At 41.5% G+C, this 23,443-nt stretch overlaps 1 protein-coding gene across 2 annotated transcripts in view; it reads right to left on the bottom strand.

Annotated features, from left to right (window-relative positions):
- Positions 1 to 10,039: 10,039 nt before the first annotated feature.
- Positions 10,040 to 23,443, bottom strand: part of LOC103697272 (protein DETOXIFICATION 46, chloroplastic) — a 69,945-nt gene continuing 56,541 nt past the window's right edge. For both annotated transcript variants that reach the window (XM_039116390.1, XM_039116389.1), the window contains 3 exons: positions 20,014 to 20,085; positions 10,585 to 10,647; positions 10,040 to 10,501 (listed from right to left, as the gene is read on the bottom strand). In XM_039116390.1, coding sequence (XP_038972318.1) covers positions 10,400 to 10,501; positions 10,585 to 10,647; positions 20,014 to 20,085 — 237 coding nt within the window. In that variant the 3' untranslated portion in view covers positions 10,040 to 10,399. The remainder of the gene's footprint in view (positions 10,502 to 10,584; positions 10,648 to 20,013; positions 20,086 to 23,443) is intronic.

The following is a 23,443-nucleotide window of genomic DNA, read 5'->3' as shown; positions in this document are numbered from 1 at the left end:
GCGCAAAATCTTGTGGGCTAGGGCCTGGCCCCCTAGGTGGTTCCCGCAGATCCCTTCATGAACCTCTTACATGGCATAATCCGCCTCTGAAGGGCGGAGGCATCTGAAAAGGGGAGAGGTGAATGACTTGCGGTAGAGCTTGCCTTCGTACAAGAGGTATCGGAATGCCTGACGCTTGATCCAGTGGGCTTCGAGCTCGTCATCGGGGAGGACTTCGCTTTGCAGGTAGTTGACGAATGCGTCCATCCAGCTTTGTTCAATTTCGACGCAAAGAACTGGTTCAGGCTCCTCGGTGTTGGGTGTTTGGAGATACTCGAGCATTGTGGTTTTCGGGAGCTCGCTCATGCGGAAAGTTGCTAGTTTTGACAACTGGTCAGCCCTCGCGTTCTCCACTCTAAGAATGTGCTGGATGTTGAAGGAGCTCAGTGTGAAAGTAATATCTCGCACCTTTTGGAGATACTTTTGCATCGACGGTTTCCTCGCTTCGAAGTCTCCCAAGATCTGGCTCACGACTAATTGGGAGTTACTGAAGACCTTCAGGCTTCCAACCTTGAGCTTCTTTGCCAACCTCAGCCCGGCAATGAGCGCCTCGTACTCCGCTTCATTGTTCGAGGCAGAAAACTCGAAACATAGGGTCTGCTCTGCGATCACCCCATCTGGGCTAGTGAGGATGAGGCCTGCGCCGCTACCCCCTGAGGTTGAGGAGCCGTCCACATGTAGAACCCATGGTTCCCCCGAGGTCTCCTCTCTTGGCATGAGCTCGGGCTCGAGATCGTCCAGTAAGGTGCACTCCACTACAAAGTCAGCGAGCACTTGGGCTTTGACTGCTGGCCTCGAGCGGTACTCGAGATCGAATTCCCCAAGCATGACCGCCCACTTTGCAATTCTTTCCGCACGATCCGATCGTTGCAGGACTTACTTTATAGGCTGGTCGTCCAGTATGGCCACAGTATGGGCCTGGAAGTAAGGTCGAAGCCTTCGGGCAGAGGTGAACTGTGCATAAATTGTCTTCTCCAGCTTGGAGTATCGAGTCTCGGCGTCCCTTAAGACTTGGCTGATGTAGTATACCGGTCTTTGAGACCTGCCTTCTTCTCGGACCAGGACCGAGCTTACCGCTACCGGGGAGACGGCCAGGTATAGATAAAGGAGCTCACCTTGCTGAGGCTTTCTAAGCAGTGGAGGGGAGGCAAGGTAGCTTTTTAGCTCTTCAAAGGCTTGCTAACACTCTTCTATCCATAGGAAGTCCTTCGGCCTCTTGAGGATCTTGAAGAATGGAAGATACCGTTCGGCCGACTTGGAATGAACCTTTCCAAGGTCGCAACTCGTCCGGTGAGCCGTTGTACCTTCTTGATCATTTTTGGTGGTACCATTTTTTACAGTGCTCTGATCTTCTCGAGGTTTGCTTCGATCCCACGCTGGGTTACCACAAAATCGAGGAACTTGTCCGACGTAACCCCAAAGGCGCATTTGGTGGGGTTAAGCTTCATCTGGTACTTCCTGAGGGTGGAGAATGCTTCATCGAGATCGGTGATGTGATGCTCTACCGTTTGGCTCTTCACTAGTATGTCGTCTATATAGACCTCCATATTTCGGCCTATCTGATCTTTAAAGATCTGGCTGACCAGCCTTTGATATGTCGCTCCAGCATTTTTTAACCCGAATGGCATTACTTTGTAGCAGTAGAGGCCCTTGTCTGTGATGAAGGCTGTCTTCTCCTCATCCTCGGGAGCCATCCGAATCTGATTGTATCCCGAGAAGGCGTCCATGAAGGTCAGCAGCTGGTGTTCTGAGGTGGAGTCGACAAGCTAGTCGATCCTGGGAAGGAAAAAAATGTCCTTTGGACAAGCCTTGTTCAGATTGGTGTAGTCCATGCATATGCGCCATTTTTCATTAGCTTTCTTCACGAGGACTACATTGGCGAGCCAATCTGGGTAGGAGACTTCTCGGATGAAGCCGGCCTCGAGGAGCTTGTCAACCTCCTTGGCTACTGCTCACGGTCGTTCTGGTGCGGAACTCTGTTTCTTCTGCCTTACGGGCTTGTAGGTTGGTCTCACCTGGAGTCGGTGGACCATGACCTCGAGATCTATTCCCGACATATCCGTGGGTGACCAGGCGAAGACATCCATGTTGGACTGGAGGAACTCAATCAGACGATCTCGCTCGCGAGGGCTCAGGCCGGAGCTAATCTGCACGGTTAGCTCCGGACAGTCTCTTCTCAAGGGGATTTGGATGAGGAGCTCACTAGGTTCTGCCTGTTCTCTACTAGGCTCGTCCCGTACCTCCAGGGTTTCAATGGGCAGCGCCTGGTCCGAAGCTTGGGCTGACACATCAATTGATTGTTCTGCTCGGCCCGGTATTTTAGCTGGTTGCTTTGCTTTGAGGGTTGTTATGTAGCATTGTTTGGTTGTCGCCTGGTCCCTACGAACCTCGCCTACTCCTCGTTCGGTAGGGAACTGCAAGAGCAAATGGCATGTCAAGACTATGGCATAGAGGGCATTGAGTCCTAGTCGCCCAAGAATGACGTTGTAGAACCAAGGCAGACAGACCACGAGGAAGTCCGTCCTCACGGTGCTCTCTTGAGGGGGGAGCCCGACCGTGACAAGTAGGCTGATTACACCTTCAACCGGGACTGAGTCTCCGGTGACCCGACCAATGGAGCATTCATTCTCCGGAGCTGGCCCTCTATCATTCCCATTCTTTGGAAAGCATTTTAATATAAAATGTTTGCCGAGCTTCCATTATCAACCAAAATAGGCTTTACATCAAATTTATTCATGACCATGGAGATGACCACAGCGTCATCATGAGGAGTTTCAACTCCTTTTAGGTCCTCGTCCGAAAATGAGATGGCTTCAGAGGTGCGTTGACGCTTTGGAGGGACTCTCCTCCCAGTCAGTTCTTCAGTTGAGCTCTCTTCAGTCGGGCCTCTCTCTATGGTGTTGATGGTACCAGCAATGGGCCTGTTGTCGTTTTGATCTTCAGGCGATGCAGCATCCTCTACCGGCCTCCTTTTATCACGCCGGTTCTACACGAACCGGTTGAGCACCCCACAACGAATGAGTGCCTCGATCTCGTCTCGGAGTTGGAAGCACTCTTCTCTGTCGTGGCCGTGGTCTTGGTGGAAGCGGCAATACTTTTTGAAGTGCCGCCGGGTTTCTGACTCCCGCATCGGGGGTAGAGGTCAGAAATAGTCTCGGCCTTCGATCTCCATGAGGATCTCCGCCCGGGGTGCGTTGAGAGGAGTGTAGTTTCCGTACCTTTTCGGAAGCATTCATGGCCGAGGCAGGGATCTTGGTCGAGGCTGCGCCCGCTGTCAACGTGGACTCCTCAAACGAGGTAGATTCTTCTTTCGACGGGGAGACCGACTTCTCGGGCGGCCGCGCTCCTCGCGGAGCCTTTGCTGCCTTTTTAAGGCCTGCTCGGCCTCGCCCCGCCTGGAGGCGATGGCCTCCTCAGCCTTTGCATATTTCCGAGCTCGGGCAGCATCTTGGTGAAGTTAGCGAAAAATTCTTCTCGATAGAGAAGAGGAACCTGTAGGACCGAGCTCCTGTCTTCAGCACAGACATGGCGATCGACTGATCGAGCTCGCGGACCTCCCAGGTTGCAGTGGTGAAACGATCGATGTAGTCTTTAAGGGACTCTCCTTCCTTTTGCTTGATGTTGAGGAGAGAATCTGACGTTCGCCACTGGCGTCAGCTGGCAGCGAAGTTGGCAGCGAACTGCCTGCCGAGCTCCTCGAAGGAGGATATAGTGCTTGGCTTCAGACCGGAGAACCAAAGCTGAGCTGTCCCTCAGAGAGTTGCAGGTAAGGCCTTGCAGAGCACGGCCTCCGATGACCCTTGCAGTGCCATAAGGGATCGATAGCTCTCCAAGTGGTCAAGGGGGTCGGTAATCCTGTTGTAGGGCTCTACTTGGGGCATTTTGAACCTCGGCAGGACCGGTTCATCCTCGATCTGGCAGGAGAAAGATGACTTGGTGGTGAACTCAAAGTCACCCTCACGCCTTGCCTTCTGGTTGTGGAGCGCATCGATCTGCCGTTCGAGTTTCTCAACCTTCTTGTCGAATTTTCCGCCTTGGGAGATTGCCACGGTGGTCTATTCCGGTACTGATTGACCCAGGGCCGACTCGGCCTCCGAAAGCTATGGCCTTTTGTTCTGGTTCTTCCCTAGCGGCTCTCTTCGGGGAGATGCTCGGATTGAACCCTGGTAACTGCGCTGCTCTCCATTGTTGACCCTCGAGGAGTTATGGGGATCTCGGCCTTGGGGAACCGATCCATCTGGAGGGAGCACCGATTGGATCTGAGCCTGTGAAGGCGGCATAGGAGGGGTCTCCACATGTTGCAGGCCTTGGACTGCTGCTGCCAGGGATTGAACTTGCTGCACCAGTGTGGTGAATTGTTCTGGTTGGACCTGGAGGACTTGATTTGCCGGAGGCCTTAGTGGTGGGTTCTGGACTGAGTGTCCAAGACTTAGTGCGCGATACCGGGAGGCGTTAGAGGCTCCTTTACTCCTTAGCCTCATGATCATGACTCGGGCCCTTTCTCTAGCGCCAATTGTTGCTGAAAACTAGACCCGGAGGTGACCGCGGACCAAGAAGGAGGAGCTCCGACAGGGGATGCGGCGGCGGGCTGCATCCTCCGGGGGACCTGCAAGAAGCCGATGGCCGGGGGTTTCGGCGCCGGCCCTCCGATGCTTAAGTCAGAGGGGGTTTTTTTGGTGGAGCTAGCAGAGAGACTACATAAAAGGAAAAAATATCTCCCCCTAGAAGGAAGAAGTCCCCCCTTTTTATAAGAGGGGTGTATAGGTTACCTGTGAAGTAACTGTGTGAATTAATGAGTTACCGTCATGATTGGACGTGATCGTGTGAATAAATGAGTTACCATTGACGGCCCGAGATTTTGGGCTGGCTGGAGGTCCGTTGAGATCGTGCGTATTTAATTATTGATAGTCGCTGGGGCGGAGATCGCGGGATTGGACCCCGGATGAGGAGGAGAGAGGCTTGATTTCCGGTGGAGTGGAGGGGTCTGCTTTGTCCTTTGACTGGGTCTCTTTTGGGCTTGAAATTGATCGGGCTCAGCTTAACCGAGATTAAGGCTGCAAGGCTGCGAGCTCTGAGGTCGAGTGCGCTGAGGTCGGGCGTCTCGAGGTCGGGCGCCTTGAGGTCGAGCGTCGTTGTGCTCGTCATCACGTACCGGCGATATATTCACGTGTTTTGGACAATCCATTTTTCTCCCAACACTTTCTAATCTAATCCTGCTTTAGTTCTTGCTGTATTTGCAGCTGCTGCTCAGATCCTTGATTTGCTTGAATCTTCCTTTGTTCTCATCCCTTGATCTAACTTTTCTGTTACAATGCAGTGCCTGTGCATAATGGACTTCTGGTGCTTTCTGGTGCTTTAACTTGTTTAATGAGTTCCTTGGCCACTTGGAGTAGTTAGAGCAGCCTGTGAGGGTCAAGATATTGCCATTCAGTGTGTAGTTCAATACAAAGTTGTGCAAGACTAGAAGCATTTGTATCTAGATGTCCAAATCCACTGATCTAAGAAGCTCCAACTCCTGGATGTAGCTAATTGCCTTGCCCACATGATTAGTGACTGACTTGCCCTCCGGTACCTTGGGGTTTATCAAGATCCTGAGGGTCTTAAGGCATGCAATTGTTGTCTACCATATTTTTCCTGAACATTAAATTTGATATTGGAGGAAATTGTGATCTTCCCATTTTGAGATCTGACAATATTTGATATGCTAGCCAGAATAAAACCCTTACCTTTTTATTGGCTGGTCCCAATTTTCAAGTGCTTCCTTCTACAAATTTATAAGGACGGCACTATTAGAATATGTTAGCCTGTCCACTATCAACAACTAGTTAAATTATTGTAGCTAAGGCCAACTCTCACTTATGCCTCCAAGTGATGTAGTTAGGACCAACCAACTTATCTTCTCTCAGAATTTCCATTAGGGGTTAGAACTTCCTGAACTAATGCATATAACATATAAACATGGTTATAGAAAAAGATTTGCATTATCAATGATTTTCTTAAACCATATAGTGCCACTACACTAGAATCTAGTATAATCCCTCAATTTATTGACTCAATGATAAAACTAGTTAGAGTTCTCCATCCCATGATATGTCCACTCTCTTGACCCCACTGTAAACAAGGCCAACCAGATGAAATGGATGGCTTATCCTTCAACCCTTATTATTGATAGCATCATCAACATCTAGATTCCCTAGGTAGGATACTCAACTTCTTATCTTGGCACCCATGGAATACTTGCTTGATACCTAAGGGTCGCCATGGAACCCATTAGTTATAACCTGGACCCATCATCTCTGTGAAGTGAGCTCTGGTGGAACATGTACCACCATTTGATATGCTCCTTTTAGATTCACATACCAATACAAGCACATTGTAACAAAATTGGTTTTGGCCTTTACTAGGGCATTGCCGTTTTCCACTATACGCTAACACCTCATAAGGCAGATAACGGAGAGCTATGATGGCTGGTAGTGTACCTGCACTTATATATGCTTAATATATAAGATCTCATTGAGGTATTAGTGAGATTCAGTGATATGATCACCAGGACACCAACATAGAATATGATAATATATATACAAATTCATGTGGCACAAAGTATGCATGCACAAATTATATTATATATGCACGTATTAGCTATTTCAAATCTGGTATGAAATGCATCAAAGCCAGTGCGAAAAATTGTAGGCAATCAAACAAGCCCTGTTAAAATTGTAAATTAAAACCCTATATGGTAATGGCAGTGCTACAGATACAACCACAAAATCATATTCTTGTTGTACTTGATCTATTCCATTATGACACGCTAATGCATCCTAATCAGATACTTGCAGATTTTTGATATAAGAAGTACAGAAAAATAGGTGGCCTATAGATGAAAAAGCAAGTACCTAATCCCTTTACAATAGCCTTCTTGAGCATCCTAACAGTTGATATGTAGGAATTGAAGCCGTCAAATAAAATTTTTTTGGCAGTGACATCACATCTTCCCTATATTACATGGGTACTTATCAGTAAAATATTCACTTACAAGCGTTAGTACATCTCATGTACAAAATCATACAATTATACTTTGATGTCAAAATTGATATATATGATTTTATCAAAAAAATATTCCAAAAGAGATCAAGACCTCCCATTGAACAGAAAAAATTCCATGTTGTGATCATTCTCGGATTATTTCCACTGATCTAGTAAAACCATTACCACTTAATGTAGACTTGTTACTTAAACATCATCTCATGATGCAAGCGAAAAATGTTCAGTTCATCATTTACTTCAGTTGATACTTGATATTAAAATAATTTGTCATCCTTTGTTATGATGCCTATTGTGTTTGTTATCGTTAAGATACTGGCTCTAATTGTTGTCGCAGCGATTCTTGCATGATGAATTACCAGTGTTGGACTCCTGGTCCCAGTCAATCTGGGTTACTAGTGCTGCATGTTCTAAGACTAGAAGTGCTTGCAATCAAGCCAAAACATCTTGCTGAGGAGCCTGAAACTACCTCATGGTTTTGGTGCTCTTGGCTACCTATGTGTCAAACCATTCAACCCTAGAGTTGGTGCTTTTATTCAGTTCCTATATTGTTTGAGCTCGATGTCGCTATTGGGTAAGGTGCTGCGGTCACCCTTCGGCCGTTCAGCCAGGCAGAGCCTAGCGTAGACACCAAAGGGGGGCCAAACTAGGCGAGAAGGAAATCAGTGGTCCAAAAGTCATTAGTAGAATGGACCTCCTAGAAAAGCTGCAGATAAAGCAACCAAGTTTGAGCCTAACTCCTTTAGAGCCGACAGTGCACTGCTTGTCATTTGAATTGTCCAAAGAGCCAGGAACCAAGTTTGGGTCAATGACCTAGACTAACGGAATTGATAGTGAATCTGTCACCAATAGATGTGGTATAATGGTAGCACAACTTCTATCCGGAGCATTCTAATTAGGGGTGGCAAAATATGACCCGACTCGCCAACCCGACCCGTGTTCGACCCGCCATAAACAGGTTTGGATTTGGCCTAAACAGGTTCGGGTCGTAAACAGGTCGATCCGTTTAACCTGTTTATTAATTGGGTCGGATACGGGTTTTAGATGTTTGACCCGTTTAAACCGTTTAATCCGTTTAACTGTTGGGCAAGTTAAACAGGTCTAAACAAGTTAAACAAGTTAAACAGGTCTAAACAGGTTAAACGGGTCTAAACATGTCTAAACAGGTCGGGTTGGGCAGGTTAAACAGGTTGGGTTGGACAAGTTAAACATGTCTAAACAGGTTAAACGAGTCAGGTTGGGCAAACAGATTAAACAGGTCGGGTCGGGTTGGGTAAACAGGTTACCTGTTTATTAAACAGGTTAAACGGATCGGGTCGAGTTACCTGTTTAATAAACAGGTCAGGTTCAGGTTGTAATTTCTGACCTGTTTAATAAATAGGTCGGGTTTAGGTTTATGATTTTCTAACCCGACCTGCATGTGACCCGACCCATTTATGATCCGACCCGATCCGATTGCCACCTCTAATTCTAATGGTAGCCATGATGACGTGAGAACACTTATTCTTTTAGGAATGTCCTTTCAACAAGAATTGCTTAGTTGTGATTAGAGCTTATCACGGGCCTTTTGACTCGCCCAGCCCAGCCCGGCCCGGAATTTTTCGGGCCTGGGTATTAAAAAAAAGGCCCATGGGTAGGGCTTGGGCAGGAAAAGCGGCCCGATCAAAAAATCGTGCCGAGCTGGGAACTTTTAAAAATGGCCCAGCCCAGCTTGTGTTTTATATATAAAACACCATGTAAAGGTAGAAAAATACATCCAGTTTTAGAGAGCCCATTAAGCTATTGGGCCAATTTTCAAATTCGAAACAAAGAAAAAATCGGGCCTGTCGGATCGGGCTTGGGACCAGATTTATAAAGTCGGGTCGGGCTTGGATAAAAATTTAAGCCCGACAATCGGGCCGGGCCGGGCCTGGGCATAACCATCGGGCCTAATTTCTGCTGTAGAGCCCGACCCGCCCCGAGTTTTGATTAGCTCTAGTTGTGATGTTGAGGACTTTTATTGAGTATTCTTGTAATCTAAGGACAATTGGTGGACCTTATCACTTGTAAAGTTGTTGGAATTTTTCCAAAGCCCCCCCTTATGGGTTCGCTGCCATATGTGGCTTATGGGAGCCACATGGTGGCATCGGTGCTTGACAGCCCAGCCTGCTGATGCGCTTATAGGGGCGCATTGCGAAGCCCCTCCTGCCCACCTGTCGCTTAGTACGGAGCTCTGCTCTGCCATTGATAGCCGTGGGAAGTGCCCTGCGGTGGTCAACCTCGACTTAAGAAAATAAAGTTGCACCTCTACTAACAGCAATTGCTTTTAGTATAGTGGTAAGCACTTGATCCAACAAGTGGTATCAGAGCGAGATTGCAGGTTCGAACCCCTAGGATGTCGCTTGGGAGGGGGGATTGTTGGGATTTTTCCAAACCCCCCCACCTTAAGGATTTGCTACCATGTGTGGCTTATGGAAACCATATGGTGGCATCGATGCTTAACAGCCCAGCCTGCCGATACGCTTATGGAAGGACGTATTACGAAGCCCCTCCAGCCCACCTGTCACTTAGTACGGAACTCTGCTCTGCCATTGATAGCCGTAGGAGGTATCCCGCGATGGTCAGCCTTAGCTTAAGGAAATAAAATTATGCCTCTACTAATAGCAATTACTTTTGGTATGGTGGTAAACACTTGATCCAACAAAAGTGATCCTAGAGCCTATAAATAAATAACACCTATATAGCTCATATTTTTATCACTGAATGATTTCTTGATTTTTTTGATGTGTGGCACTTCTATTTTATTTGGTGGATTCTGTAGTAGTCTTGGCGGGTTCTAGGGACATTAGTGTGGGGATAGGGTGTTCTTGACATTCCTAGAAGAGTGTACATTCCTAGTATAGATTACCGATACGAATTTGGAAATAGGATTTTACTCTTAATGTTTGGATCAACTCAGAAGGCACCAGAAACTTTGTTCTTGACAGTAAGAAACTCTTCTGAAATCTTGATATAGTAACTCAATCTGGAAGAAGTTACAAAAATCAAGAACTCACAAGTACCAAAAATTATTACATAAAATTGGATGATTTACATAAATTGCCTCACTTGTACCTTGCTCTCAGAGCTTGTTGAAAAAATAATATTTTATGAGGAGGTCATCAGCAAGAAGCTTCTCCGTGATAACTTTTTTTGATAAATGCCAGTGGATACGTCCTATCAAATAGAGGAACGCTTCCATTGGTAGTGCCAGATATCACAAAATCTCGGGCCAGGAACAGATGTTTAGGGCTTTCAGGAGTATCTCCATCTCTAAACTATATGAATAGAGAAGAAATCACTACGTGGTTTTCACCTTCACCAATTCATGCTGATAAAAATCATCGCCGTATAGCATGCCATGAGGAGAAATAAGCCGCTGAAAAGCAAGTGAAAATCGAGCCTGGACATGCAGGTTCAATCAATATCAGATAGAATAACTTATCAGAAATATCATACTATCTTGTCACTTCAGAAATACATTACCCATTGAAACCCTGCTAGGGCCCACCAGCATCCTGGCAAACCAAAACCCCTACTGCAAACAAGCTGATTTGATGGGGGGAAAAAGAAAAGAAGTTAGTGATATATGGAAGTCATTTCATATATACATGCAAAACAAATGAAGAAAAGAAAGAGAACTGCAGTGTTGTTGAAAAGAGACACTTCAATTACTCATACTAACAAGTAATATCATAACAAAATACATAAACAATCAGAGTAGAAACTGCACCAGTAAGTATAAATCTAGATGTACATTAAATTATTGTCAGTAAACTTCTGTGGACTTGTAATAAAACCATGAAGCGACTTTAAGTAACCCAATCCTGTAGAATTCCTTGTTACATAGTAGAGAGGTGGGACACGAGAGGTTTAGGACTTCTAATGGGAGGGTTCATAACAATTACAGAGCCCCTGGTCCCTCTCCATTCAATGAAAAGAAAAGGAGGCAGATCCTATCAATCTCCTCATGACAGTTGAAAAGTGAGTAAAGAGGAGACCAGATAACCGGTCTTCAGTATATTGTGCATCTGTTCACTTATAGAGATTAGTAGAATGAGGAGTGTGATAGGAGCTACCTGTTATGGATCAATGATGCAGGTGGTGGGTTGTGACTTCGCATGATTTCATGAGCACTGATTATGCACATAAAATGGCTTTAATGGTTGCATTGTTTCAAAATTGGATACGTTTGTTGCATAAATTCACAAATTTTAGTAGAAAATTCCGAGTTCATGATTGTCTCCTCCCTATCACTTATAATTTCCTATTCAGATCTTTCTCATTTGGATAGCAAAATATAGAAAATCTCAACTTTCAAAATATGAAAAATTTCAATCAATAAAAGATAAAATTATGCTTTTAAATTTTGAAAGCTCCAGAAGCAGCATAAGACATGCATCTAATGGTTGATTATGTGCATCAAGGACATAATGCAGTGATGATAAAAGAGGTATTGACAACAATCATTATTAGATGGCCTTTTTCTTTAGTTGGCAGCATCAATATTCTTTGTAACACTATGCAATATATCTCGCTCATGTAGATAACATCAACTGAAAACAACATTAAATTTATTACACAAATAAATTGCTGAGCTTATTTTCTATTCCAATGATTCTTCAGTCCAAGGTGCCAACATACCAAGCTGGTAGTTCTACCAGACAACTGGTTTAGGTCCTGCCTTCACAGGGTCCGACGATTCATAGGGTTTGAGGAGTTGCGAGTTTTTATGGAATGGCCACACCCTATGATGTAGCCCATTGCCTATAAGATCTTTCTGACAATGATGTCGCCATTCACACTTTTTATGATTAAACAAGAACAAAGAACTAAAGAGTTGGAACTATAGTTCCATAACTTTGCACTATATAAATTGCTCAACGTTTATGAAAACAATGTCAGTATAAGATAGTTGAAAACAAGTCATAAGGGCAATTGAATATGCAATGTAGTGAGAAATTGACTTGGTTGAACTGGTCAATCTTGCATTAAAGGAATCTTCAGGGAATAGTCTGGGAGTTAATTATAAGTTGATTGAATAAGATGATTCTTTTCATTTTTAGACTTGACCTTTTTTTTTCGTAGTTCATCCTTTACAAGTTCTTCCAGTGTTGTATGTTATTGTATCATCAACACTCATATTTACTTAAAACTTATGACACCTTTATTGAGTAAAATTTATTAAAACTTTTTCATATTTCACCTCCATTATTCCAACTTGGTCTCCAAAATCGTGGAGGTACTTAATTGATTTTTACAGAAAGCCTTCTTCTGAAACTTCTTATGACCTATATTAAAGCACTCCTATCGTGTCTCATAGCTTATGATGGAAAGTTCTTCCAGAGCACACATCACTGATCATGCTAGATTTAGTTTTTTTTTTTAATTTCCACCAAGGCCATCTTAGTTTTTACATGTCGCATCATATGGGCGCCTTGCTTTTAGTAACGTTTCCTTTCGAAAAATTGTACTTCTGGGCTCGAAGCATGCACTTGGTTGTCCTTGTTTGTAATCTTTCTTAAATAATGCATCTCTATGTGCTTGTTCAAACACTTGGAAGGTTATGCTTTCAGGTATAAGATTAAAAATAGAAAATCATTACATAATTTTAAATAATTCCTATGATTGCCTTAATGAATGCTTCTTTCTTAGTTTATTTACTTCCATCCACTAACTTGCTCCTTTGTTTCTTCTCATCTCATGATAGTCATGTTCATTAACATCAAGGTTTGAATCCCAATCCCAGGCTTGGAATTGGTCAAGGATCATGTTCGTAAAATACCAGGATGGCACTTACTAACACTTCGGATGACCTAGCATCACAAAAGTTAACTGGGAATGCCAAACTTTTTTATTTTGTATTTGTCTTTTCTTTTGCTTGTTGCTTTTAGAAAGGTGCAATTCATCAAAATTTAGTGGTTATTTAATTCACACTTTTAGCGGTTGTTTAGATACTTTCTAAAATTTGCTTATGTCAAAATTTAGAAAGGTGTATTATTTTTCTATAATCCAAAATTTATTTTTTACATTAATCAATTATTGAATTAAAAACTATGAAATAAAAGGAATTATTCAGATAATCATTGAATACATGCCAATCCCCTCCAAAAGTAGCACTAAGTTATATAAATTGTCTCCAAATTTTATAGTGCTTATTTACTTTCTGTTAATTTTAAAAATTTTATTATAGAAATAGTTTAAATTGATAGAAATTCTGAAAAATTAAAATTAGTTAAGGGCTTCAGTAGACAACCCTAGGTACTGCATACATTTTCCCAAACCAAACAAAGGCATTTCATCAAGCTACTTTACTATGCCAATTTCAGGTGCAATTCGAGCATTTTGAAACGCACCAAAAATTAATGCAATTTTTGCAATAATATGATTGCATGTGCCTATCTATACTGTAAATTGCTAGCATTTTTTCATAAACATTTTGGGATTTTTAATGTTCACAAATAATATGATTCCTCCTAAAGAATAAGGATTTTCAGCAGATTAGTTCCTTGTCTTTTCTATATTCGTATTATAATCACTGATAACTTGTAACTTAACTAGATGACAATAGAACATTCTACTTATATTCTTCTAATGGTGTTAATTTCATAATTTTTGACATTTCCCCCTATCACTCGCACTTAACCAACTTGCTAACTTGCCCCCCTCCACTGTGGGTCCCATAGTGACCAAGTCTTGTGCGACAACAGGGCAAAATAAGTGAGAGAAGGCCAAGTCTCGAGCCTTCTTTTGCAATCATGGTTAATCTTAACCATGCTTTTCAATAAAAACTAATTGAAGGACTAATTTGTACAAATAGAGAACTTTATAAGAATTTCATATGAATATAACAAAGATAGACTAATATGAAAATACAAAAAAATTGCAAAAAATCAAAAAATCATATGATTACATAGAAATAAAATACATCCAATAAATAAAATAAAGAGCATTGCAAGTTGAGACTTAACCTACAACATATTGAATATGTCAACAAGAAAAATCAAAGTCCGCAAAATAAGTACTGAGAACCATACCAGCACATTACTAGTTTGATATGGTATGGTCAATACGGTATGGTCTGCACACCATACCGTGATAGGCTTCCACCATTTTTTTTATCACTTTTAGCCATAGTACCGTCCAAAACAAAACAATACGGGTTTATACCAGGCTGCACCAAGCGATTCCACTTAGTTTGGATCAGTACAGATCAAGATATGACATACCATACTGAACCGGTGGTATGAAGCATACTGCACCATAGTAGTTCGATATCGGTACATGCTATAGGGGCGTACCAACACTCAGTAAGCTGAACCAAACCCGTACCGGGCATTACCGACACAATGACGGTGGCACTGGTACATGTCCTAGTATCGAGATGACGTACTTTGGTACAGATTAGTTTAAACTACATACTGAACCACACCTTGATACCCAAATGGTACCTTAGCGGTGCAGTATGGTATGGTCAGTCTGGAAAACCTTGGGACAAATGGTATTTTTTTCTATGTTTTTTGGACCAAAAAAACAACAAAAAAAAATAAACATAAGGTGGGAGAGTAGTGCACATGGTAATATTTTCCCTTAAGACGAACTACCAAAACAATAGAATAAAAAGATAGGAGGAAGGAGCAACAAGAAAGAACTCTCAGAAAAATAGAGACTAGAACTAGAAATCAATCAATTCAAGATGCTCTTTACAATGGCTAGGCATCCTCATTTATAATTGTAGGACCCCTTGAATTTTCCTAAAAATGTGTCCACATTCGTTTCTTGTAAATAAAAAAAAATTCTTAATAATATACCTCTAGATAAGATTTGTCACTCTTCTTGATGTCACCTAATTGGATAAGATCTCTCACTCATCTTAATATCACTTGATTGGATAAGATCTCTAGGATTATTTCCTAATTAGTAGCAGCATTGTAGAACTGACTTAGGCTCGAACACAATGTTAAAACCCATTGTTCCTTTGGTCAGACTTTGACATATATTAGTTCATGTACATGTCAGCCAAGTCCATGACGTGCATCAGAGAGGAGATTACCAAGCTTTATAGTAGATATGGGCATCGAGGAGGCTAAATTTAAGCAGTACTTGCTAGATCTAAGCTCCTAGTCTCCCCTTCCTCTCTTTCTCCCTTGTATCATTCCTCTAGCATGCAAAAAACCAACCAAAAGAAAGCCACTTAGGCCTCTTCTATCTCACTTGTCTAATATTGGTGGATGTCGGCTGACCTCGTCACTAACTTCTTCATATTGGCTGGTATCGACCAAGGCAACTAAAGTTTACATATAGTACAAACCTAGACCTATCCCAGCACTTGCTATCTTACTGGTCTGATCCAGGACAATCAAGATGGACCAATACCAACCAAGGTGGACCAATACCAACCGAAATATTAACCCATGGTTAGCATTGATGCCTTTAATGAATATGAAAATATATTTATGCTTCGTTGGAGATATTAGTCATCCTACTTCCTCTAGACAATTCAATTTGAAGATATTTTCTTCCTTGAGATGATGGTATTTTGTCTAACAAGGATCTGAATATTGTGTGGGAGTGGCATGCAAGCTTTGCATTGGGCATAATACACCTCTATCTCTACCATGCTATGGTAGTGTTTGATATCCTTGGCATGCATCAACGTTGTGGTAGGACAAGTACTAGCACACAGCAGAAATTGTGATAGTGCCATGTGCCATAAAGCATAGGCACGATATATATCGTGCATTCTCAGTGTTCCAACTAGCATGTAAATCCCAATGTCTATGGCATCCATTCAACTAATAAGCCCATCAGAAAATACCAAAATTGTGACTCTTCCTGATGGCATTATTTAATCAGCTACAAGTTGTTAATTGAGGTCAATATTTTCTAGTAGCTTGACAACAAACTTGAGGTTCAAATGACTCGAAAAACTGCTCATGATTACAAGCAACATTAGGGTAATGGGCACTAGAATCTCCCCATTGCATCCCTAACCAGTGTTAATGTACGGTTATTGGAAAAAGGACCAGACAAGGTAACTCCCTTTTTCATTAATTGCAGTTCTCACTATTCCATTCAAATTTGAAGCATGGGCATCCAGCATCCAACATCAGGTTGAATTCATTCGTACTTTCAGAATCGCTCAACGAAATACTAAGAGAGATCCATACATAATGCTAGAAAAAAAAATCAGAATGATCAAGTAATGAAGAAACAACATCAGAAGAAGCTCCGGATGCTCAAGTAATCTTTTAAGTCAAGTTATACATGCGAAGAGCAACCGAAGATGGGCATTTTAGAAAACAATAGTTAAGATTTAAGAAGCTGCCATCTTTGGTGCAATAGTAATTGTCTTATGTAAATATTTATCATCTATAGATGCAAGCAAGCAATCACTGCATGAGATATTGACAGAAATAACTCTTAGGGAACTGCCTGAATCAAACTCTGGCAAACCTCTGGTTTAGCTATAAACTCGACATATGCACCCTAGATGACAAGTGAAACTTTTAACAAAATAGGAACAATCAAGTGACCAATAAATGGGGGAGTCTAAGTGCAATGTACGAGAATCCATGAAAACCTTAAAAACTACAGTAAGTGTAAATTCTTAACTAGATGTTGTTTCTGACAGAAACTTACTCAGCATAAGAAGAGTTTATTCTTTGGGATGGCTTCTATGCCCCAGTCACAAGGTAATTTTTCTCTCTGAGATGTGGACCAGGCCTCTCTGCCTAGGAAGCAAAAACATGTGATTCCCTACAGCCTAGTTGTTCTCCTCCATCAGAATTTTTTTTTTTTTGCTGTTAGTGCTGAAACCTCCACTCTCAGAGTTCCATTTTGTCCCCAATCTTTCTTAGCAGGATAAATAGCATCAACAAAACCAGTATCCTTTGTCTGTAATGTCTGCAGCTTCCGGATCAGTTATTTCACTATATGCAGTAACTTCCTATTGCCATGGCATTTTTCAAACCCATCACATTTTCTCAATTTGTTGGGTCACAGAAGCAGCTTTCTTCATCACCATATTTGGCATTTAGTAGTCTTGTCTCACCTCAATAGTGCATGCTTTTAAATTTAGTTATCTTTCTGTCATGCTTTGGTTATTGATATAGTGTTGAGGATGAAACAGAAGAAACTATAGCTAGAAGGATTGTTTAAAAGAAATGGATTACACAAGAAATACAGTATAGATTGATGAAATTGCAGAAAAATTTTGCTGCTGCCAAACAGATGGAAAAGGTTCAAAATCCTCTAATAATATTCTTCCTTGCTGGTAGAAAAGTAATAAATGTAACTATGAGGCAGGTCCAGCCCTTTTTGTTGCTTTTTTCCTTCCCTAGCTCCCACAAACCAACCCTATTCCCTAAACAAGTTAAAACCTGAAACCAATTATATGAAACACCTGATATCAGTTTTGAAGCTGAGTTACAGCAAAACTAAGCCTGAGACCATGTTTGCCCCTTTCTCAGCAAGGATTTAAGACCCGGTCTCATCCTGTACCAGATCACATTGGCAGAGAATCAACTCTCCAAGAGTCCCCAATACCCCACGTCCTATGGAACTAGGTGATATGCAGTCTATGCTGCTTGGTACCGACCAGTATCAAGTGACAAAAGCCAAGTTATGCCCAGCATTAACAGGCGTCAAGGCAAAAGAGCAGATTCCTTGCTGTTTTTTCTTTGCTTTGTGGCTGCTGGGTGATTTGAATTGGAGGAGAATTCCTATAACATACTAGAAGCTTTACCTAATACATATTTTTATTTTTATTTAATTATCTTAACTTTCAGATCAAATAATTATTCAAATAAAATAAAGATAATTAATGGTGGATTTTCTGTGCTATAGACATGCACATGCTATTGCTGGAACTGCATTATTCTTGCCTTCTTGGGTTCCATAGCAACCCAACCTATGTTTGAAAAAGGTGTACTTTTTGTGGGAGCTATCTATCAAATATGTAGTACCCATGAGAGACATCTATTAAATATGTAGCACCCATGTATGGAATTTTTGTGAAATTTCAATTAATTTTGAATAAAAATCTATAAAATAGTGAACAGTGTTATTTAATCAAAGAATTAGGAATAGCTACAGATAATTTATTAGAACTGTTCCTCGCACATAGTTGGCATGCACTTCATGAAATTATCCAAATTACCCTGTTATTTATATATATATTAAATACAATATTAACCATACAGGAATTCCAGTCGCCTGCCTTATTCATCAACCTTGCTCGCTGGCCTAGTTCTTTGACAGCCTCACATGTGTCACATGAGCGGGCCATGATCCTTAATTGTTTGACTACCGGTCAAAAGGTCAATGAAAAGGATCATAAGAAATACAGCAGAGATGGGTGGAAACACAACAAAATTCCAATATTGTCCAGTAGGAATAAAAGGCTGAAAATTTGCTAACAATACGCTTCTTTGCTGGTAGGGAAGTTTGACATGCCATGGTGAGGTGGGATGAGCCCTATATATATATAGCTTTTCTCCTTTCCTAGCTCCCACATTACAAATAAATATTTAGTTAAGAATTGGAACTTGCCAGACCCATCTAACTATAACTTCTTTTTAATAAATAACAGCCTAGTTAAAAAAAAAAGCAAAATAAGGTTACACTTATTAACTACTAAAATTAATAAAAAGAAACTCCCACTAATAGAAACTTGGTTTGGGACGGAGTTCATTTTGCTGAGCTCCTGTACAACTTGGCAGCTGTTAGTAGCTCATTTCCTATCAGCAGAACCCACCTATAAAGGTTTTAATATCATCTTCCTATGTCATTCCATCATCACTCCAAGCTGGTCAACTGTATTGCTATATAAGCTAGCTAACCTGTTCGACAGCTAGTTGACTCAGCAAGCCTCCTAATCCTTTCGCTAGATTTCCTCGCTAGCCTCATTAACTGAGTTTCTAGCCCATGAATGCCATGATTTCAGATGCTCACTCAACCAAGGCTTCTTGTAGTGATGTGACTTCATTTGTGGTAACATTTATCAAGTTTTCTTCACCCCATTTGTCATTTTCAAGTTTATCACTTCCACTTTCCGTCACTTTTTCTTGGTGCCATCTGAGTATATATCTATTTACCTCTTCATCAGTTTGGCACCTTCCTCAGAATTCATGTTATTAGGTACTTTAGCTTATCCTTTTGCTCATATCCCCACGTTTTTAGCATCAGTTTATCTTGTAGAATATAGATATTCCACAACCAGTTGTACTTAATACCCATGTAATCTTGCTTGTTAACATATCTGCTACCTGTTATACGCTTTGTTATCTTTCTCATGGTAAACAGTACATGCATGATCCACCTTGAGTCTAAGGGCAGGATGGGTGTGTTTTTGATTGCATAGTACTCTACTAAGGTGCATACACCAAAGCCTGCTTTTACTATGTTTTCCACTAATATACTTACATGAATTTGAAGAAGATTCCTAGTCCATGCGTGGTCCTTGTATGGTGGCATTCTCATTGCATACAATTTTGTTAAATCCAATTGTTGACTTCATACCCTCGAACGAATAGCACTCACTATAACTTTTGCTCCTCACTCAGGTTTCATTTTACTAGAACATTGATATGCAAAGTTGCAAACTATCAAAAAAGAAATTCGATGGTTTGTAAGACATTTCCTAATTAACAATATGAGCAAAATGTAGCTTAACAATACAAAATTAATTTAAAAGGCATAAAAAAAAACTTGCACTTCTCATAACAAATTTTCAGGTTCATTGAACAACGACCAAATTTGACTCATGGTAGTTCAGACCAACTTATTATAAACTTAAACAAAAAAATAAGCATGAAAACATAGTATATACTATATAGGCTTCTAAAGCAAATTGTAAACTTGTCAAATTTACATGCTTCTCAAGGAAAAGGTGTAACTTTATCAAAAGCATACCAATAGTGTAAGGCCACCGAAACAAAAGCATCCAGTCATTGACAAACTTAAAAATCTAAGATCCCTACCAGCCTGCATAGAGACAAGTATTAAATGTAAATATAAGCAAACTACTTGGATTAAATGAGGATGAAGAAAGGCCTGATATATAGCAAGCACATCAAATTCATAAAAAACAGATAACTATGAGTTTGTTTATCATGTCATCCATCTGGAAACAAAATGATAGGTTGCCAAAGTAGCTAAACCTCTTTCAACCAAATGAATCTTGCATATTACTAATTAATTTTTAAGTTCTGATCGGTAAAAGTAATTAAAACTATTTTAGAATCACTGAAATATTATAAGTACGTGACACCTATCATGGTTGCTATGTAATTGCTATAAAATCCTGAGTCACTAAATGATACAATAAGTCCTCTAATAAGCCATGTGTTCACTATATAATAACTTTTAATCACATAAATACAAATCAGCAAGCATGGAACCAGTTAATCTTAATGGTCCCAATGGGACAAGTATATGGCAACCCAGATGATTAATAAAATGATTTGCTTGACCTGAAATGAAAGAAACTCTCATATTAAGCCAGAAATGTGAGTAATCATCTATACAGGCAGCAATATATTTTTATATTCTTGTGAATTGTGATAAATAAGTACAGATCAAAGTTCAAGCAAATATGTCACAAAGTGTTAAGGAAAAAATATAAAAAGAAAACATAAAAGTTTCTCGAAGCTGTCATTTCCACAGGATCAGGCAGTTCTTGGGGTATCTTTTCAGGGTTATCCGCTATTCAGCTTTGCAGACAATTTTGCCCCTCAACTCCTTAGCAATATTCAGTTGTGTTTCTCAATTCTTGTGCCTCCTTGAAAGAATTGGATGGCGAAGAAGTGACATGAGTCTTCCCGAAATAATCATAACACTATAGGGCTCCCAAAATTAAAAAGAAAAACTGCATTCCCCAACCCTTCTTGATTCCTAATACCTCGACTTCCACATTTGTTTCTCTCTCTTGGCCAAGAAGATGCGTACGAGAGACTGCAACCACCCGTACTCCCCGGACCATTGCAACCATGCTCACTCTTGCACCTGCTTCCTTGATGCCCATTACGATCCACAATCTCGATCTCGCTCTCACTTCATCAACTGCTCAATCGCCATCAGGGCCACCACTACCACTTCACCTCGCTCAACATGTATCAAGATCAAAACAGGTATCAGCGATAAGGTGCATGATTTTCTTGAGAAGGACGCCCTTATTGTGGTGAATGAGCCTTCCAATGAGAGGCCAAGGAGAGTGGCAGCCACAGCAAGTAGAGCGACCATCACTGCCCCAAGCCACCTTCCACCAACACCATTGATTGTTTTTTGCTCCTCGATCCCCAATTCGAACTAAGATCAGATAATGCCTCAAAAGAAAATGAAGAAATTGGGACCATGGTTCTCCAAATCTAGATTACAAATAAATGGTTAGAAAGAGAGAGAAGAGATTGCAATTGGGACCTAGGGGAAGGACTGATGGAAGCAGCAAGGAAAATGTCTTGGAGAATAGGGCATTGGGTGACAGGGACATGTGATCGGGTGTCAAAGGACGCACTAGACTACATTGGTGAAAATAGCCATGGTCCATGGATTCAATGAAGAAAGAGTTCTATTACTACTATTTGACATACGAAGTGGAAAACATGTACCAAGATCCCCTCGGCGAAGAGTGGAAAAAAGAGGTGGAAAGTGGAGTCATCAAGAATCAGGAAGGGTGGAGAGGTTGGTGCTAAGGTAGCATGCTAATCGAGCACAACCATGTAGTAAGGTGGTGTGTTGCCACGTGGCCATCTTGACTATATTGAATGTAGCCAAAATAATGGATACACGAGAACCAGACAACAGGAGGATGCAAGGCACTCAAAGCACGTGTCAGCCCAATGGAGATGACAACACATGGCAATGCTTGCTTAGCATGCTGTCTCAAAGTACCAGACATGTAGTGGCAAACAAGGGAGCACAAAGATAGCAAGCATAGTGGTCCACCAGCCCACCTTGTTATCTTAGCCAATGATGTCAGGATTGTCTTCATGAAAGGAGTACGAGATCCAGACAGAGATATGCTGTCAACACAGACAACCCAACAACACTTACGTATCAGATTTTCAATCCTCTTTATGTTAGTTTAATATTTGTAACCTCACACTTTATGTTAGGTGACGAAAGAGACCTACCCTAAACTAGGTGAACAACCGCTGTATTAACTTGATTTTGAAGATAATAAACGTACTTTTCTTTATCTCTTTGTTGTTACCTTGGTTATAACTTTATCCCCATCTCGACTGCAAGGCAATTTAAGAAATTCTACAGTCGCCTGCCCTTATCAATTGACCTTGCTCGCTAGCATTAGCCTTTGATTGCATCACATAAGCAAGCCATGATCCTTCATCAACATTCTCTTGCCCCACAGTAGGCCGAACGGCCAGCATTGTGCACCTTGTTGGAAGCAACAATAGACTTCTAGAAGAATGTCTTCTTGTCACAATATGTCAGAAATTTGATGATATTTTGTCTTCTAGGCCCGTCCAGCCATCACACATAAGTGTTAACCTACATATAGGCCATTTACTCTTTACAGGAAGCTATCTATTTCTGCAGTTCCTCCTTGTTATTATCTAGTAAGTCAGCATATATTTCCCTCGATGCAAGAGGATCGACACCCGAACCAACTTTTTGGATGGAGCTGATCACAATATAGTGGTAGGCATTGTTAGCGGCATTTGCAACCTTGTAGGATATGTCTGTAACCAAACCACTTTGAAATTGCCCTCAACATGTCCCTCACCCTATACTTGATGGGCATGGAATCAATTTTTTTGTTGTTTTGAGTCCCTGCTAGGAGAGGCATGTATATCTAAGTCATGAATGGTGGCTCTTACTAGTATATCTCTGACTTTCTTTTCCTTCTTGCTCGTAAAAATCCCTAGCATGGACACTATCAGACTACCACCTTTGCTAACTGCCTCTTTAATCGATTGGCTCCTATAGCTTAGATCTGCCCTAGCAACTCCAGAATCAAAACTCCTATCATACATTGAGGGTCCAAACAATGCCCTGTGCCTCACAACTTCATCCATCACTGATTATTTAGGCAAGGACCGCAATCTTGGTCTCGGGTACAACACTGGTACGTTACCAATTTGGGACGGTATGGATTGGTACGATACGGTACTCATCTGTACTGAGACAGCTCTCGAGCTATCTTTTCTCACCTTTTATCTCAGTATGCCTTAGTATGGGTTGGCATACATCCCAGTTCACCTCGTTATGCGTCAATATGCCTCGGTACAAGTTGATATGGGGTGGTAGAGGCTTGTACTGACCCAAATATGATTTTTGTACATGTTCCGACCCAATACAGTATGGTACGCCCCAAACTGGATGG

Source organism: Phoenix dactylifera, unplaced genomic scaffold (genome assembly GCF_009389715.1).
Source record: "Phoenix dactylifera cultivar Barhee BC4 unplaced genomic scaffold, palm_55x_up_171113_PBpolish2nd_filt_p 000090F, whole genome shotgun sequence".
Lineage (NCBI taxonomy): Eukaryota > Viridiplantae > Streptophyta > Magnoliopsida > Arecales > Arecaceae > Phoenix > Phoenix dactylifera.
Note: the sequence above shows the minus strand (reverse complement) of the source record. Positions and strands in the feature narration are given on the sequence as shown.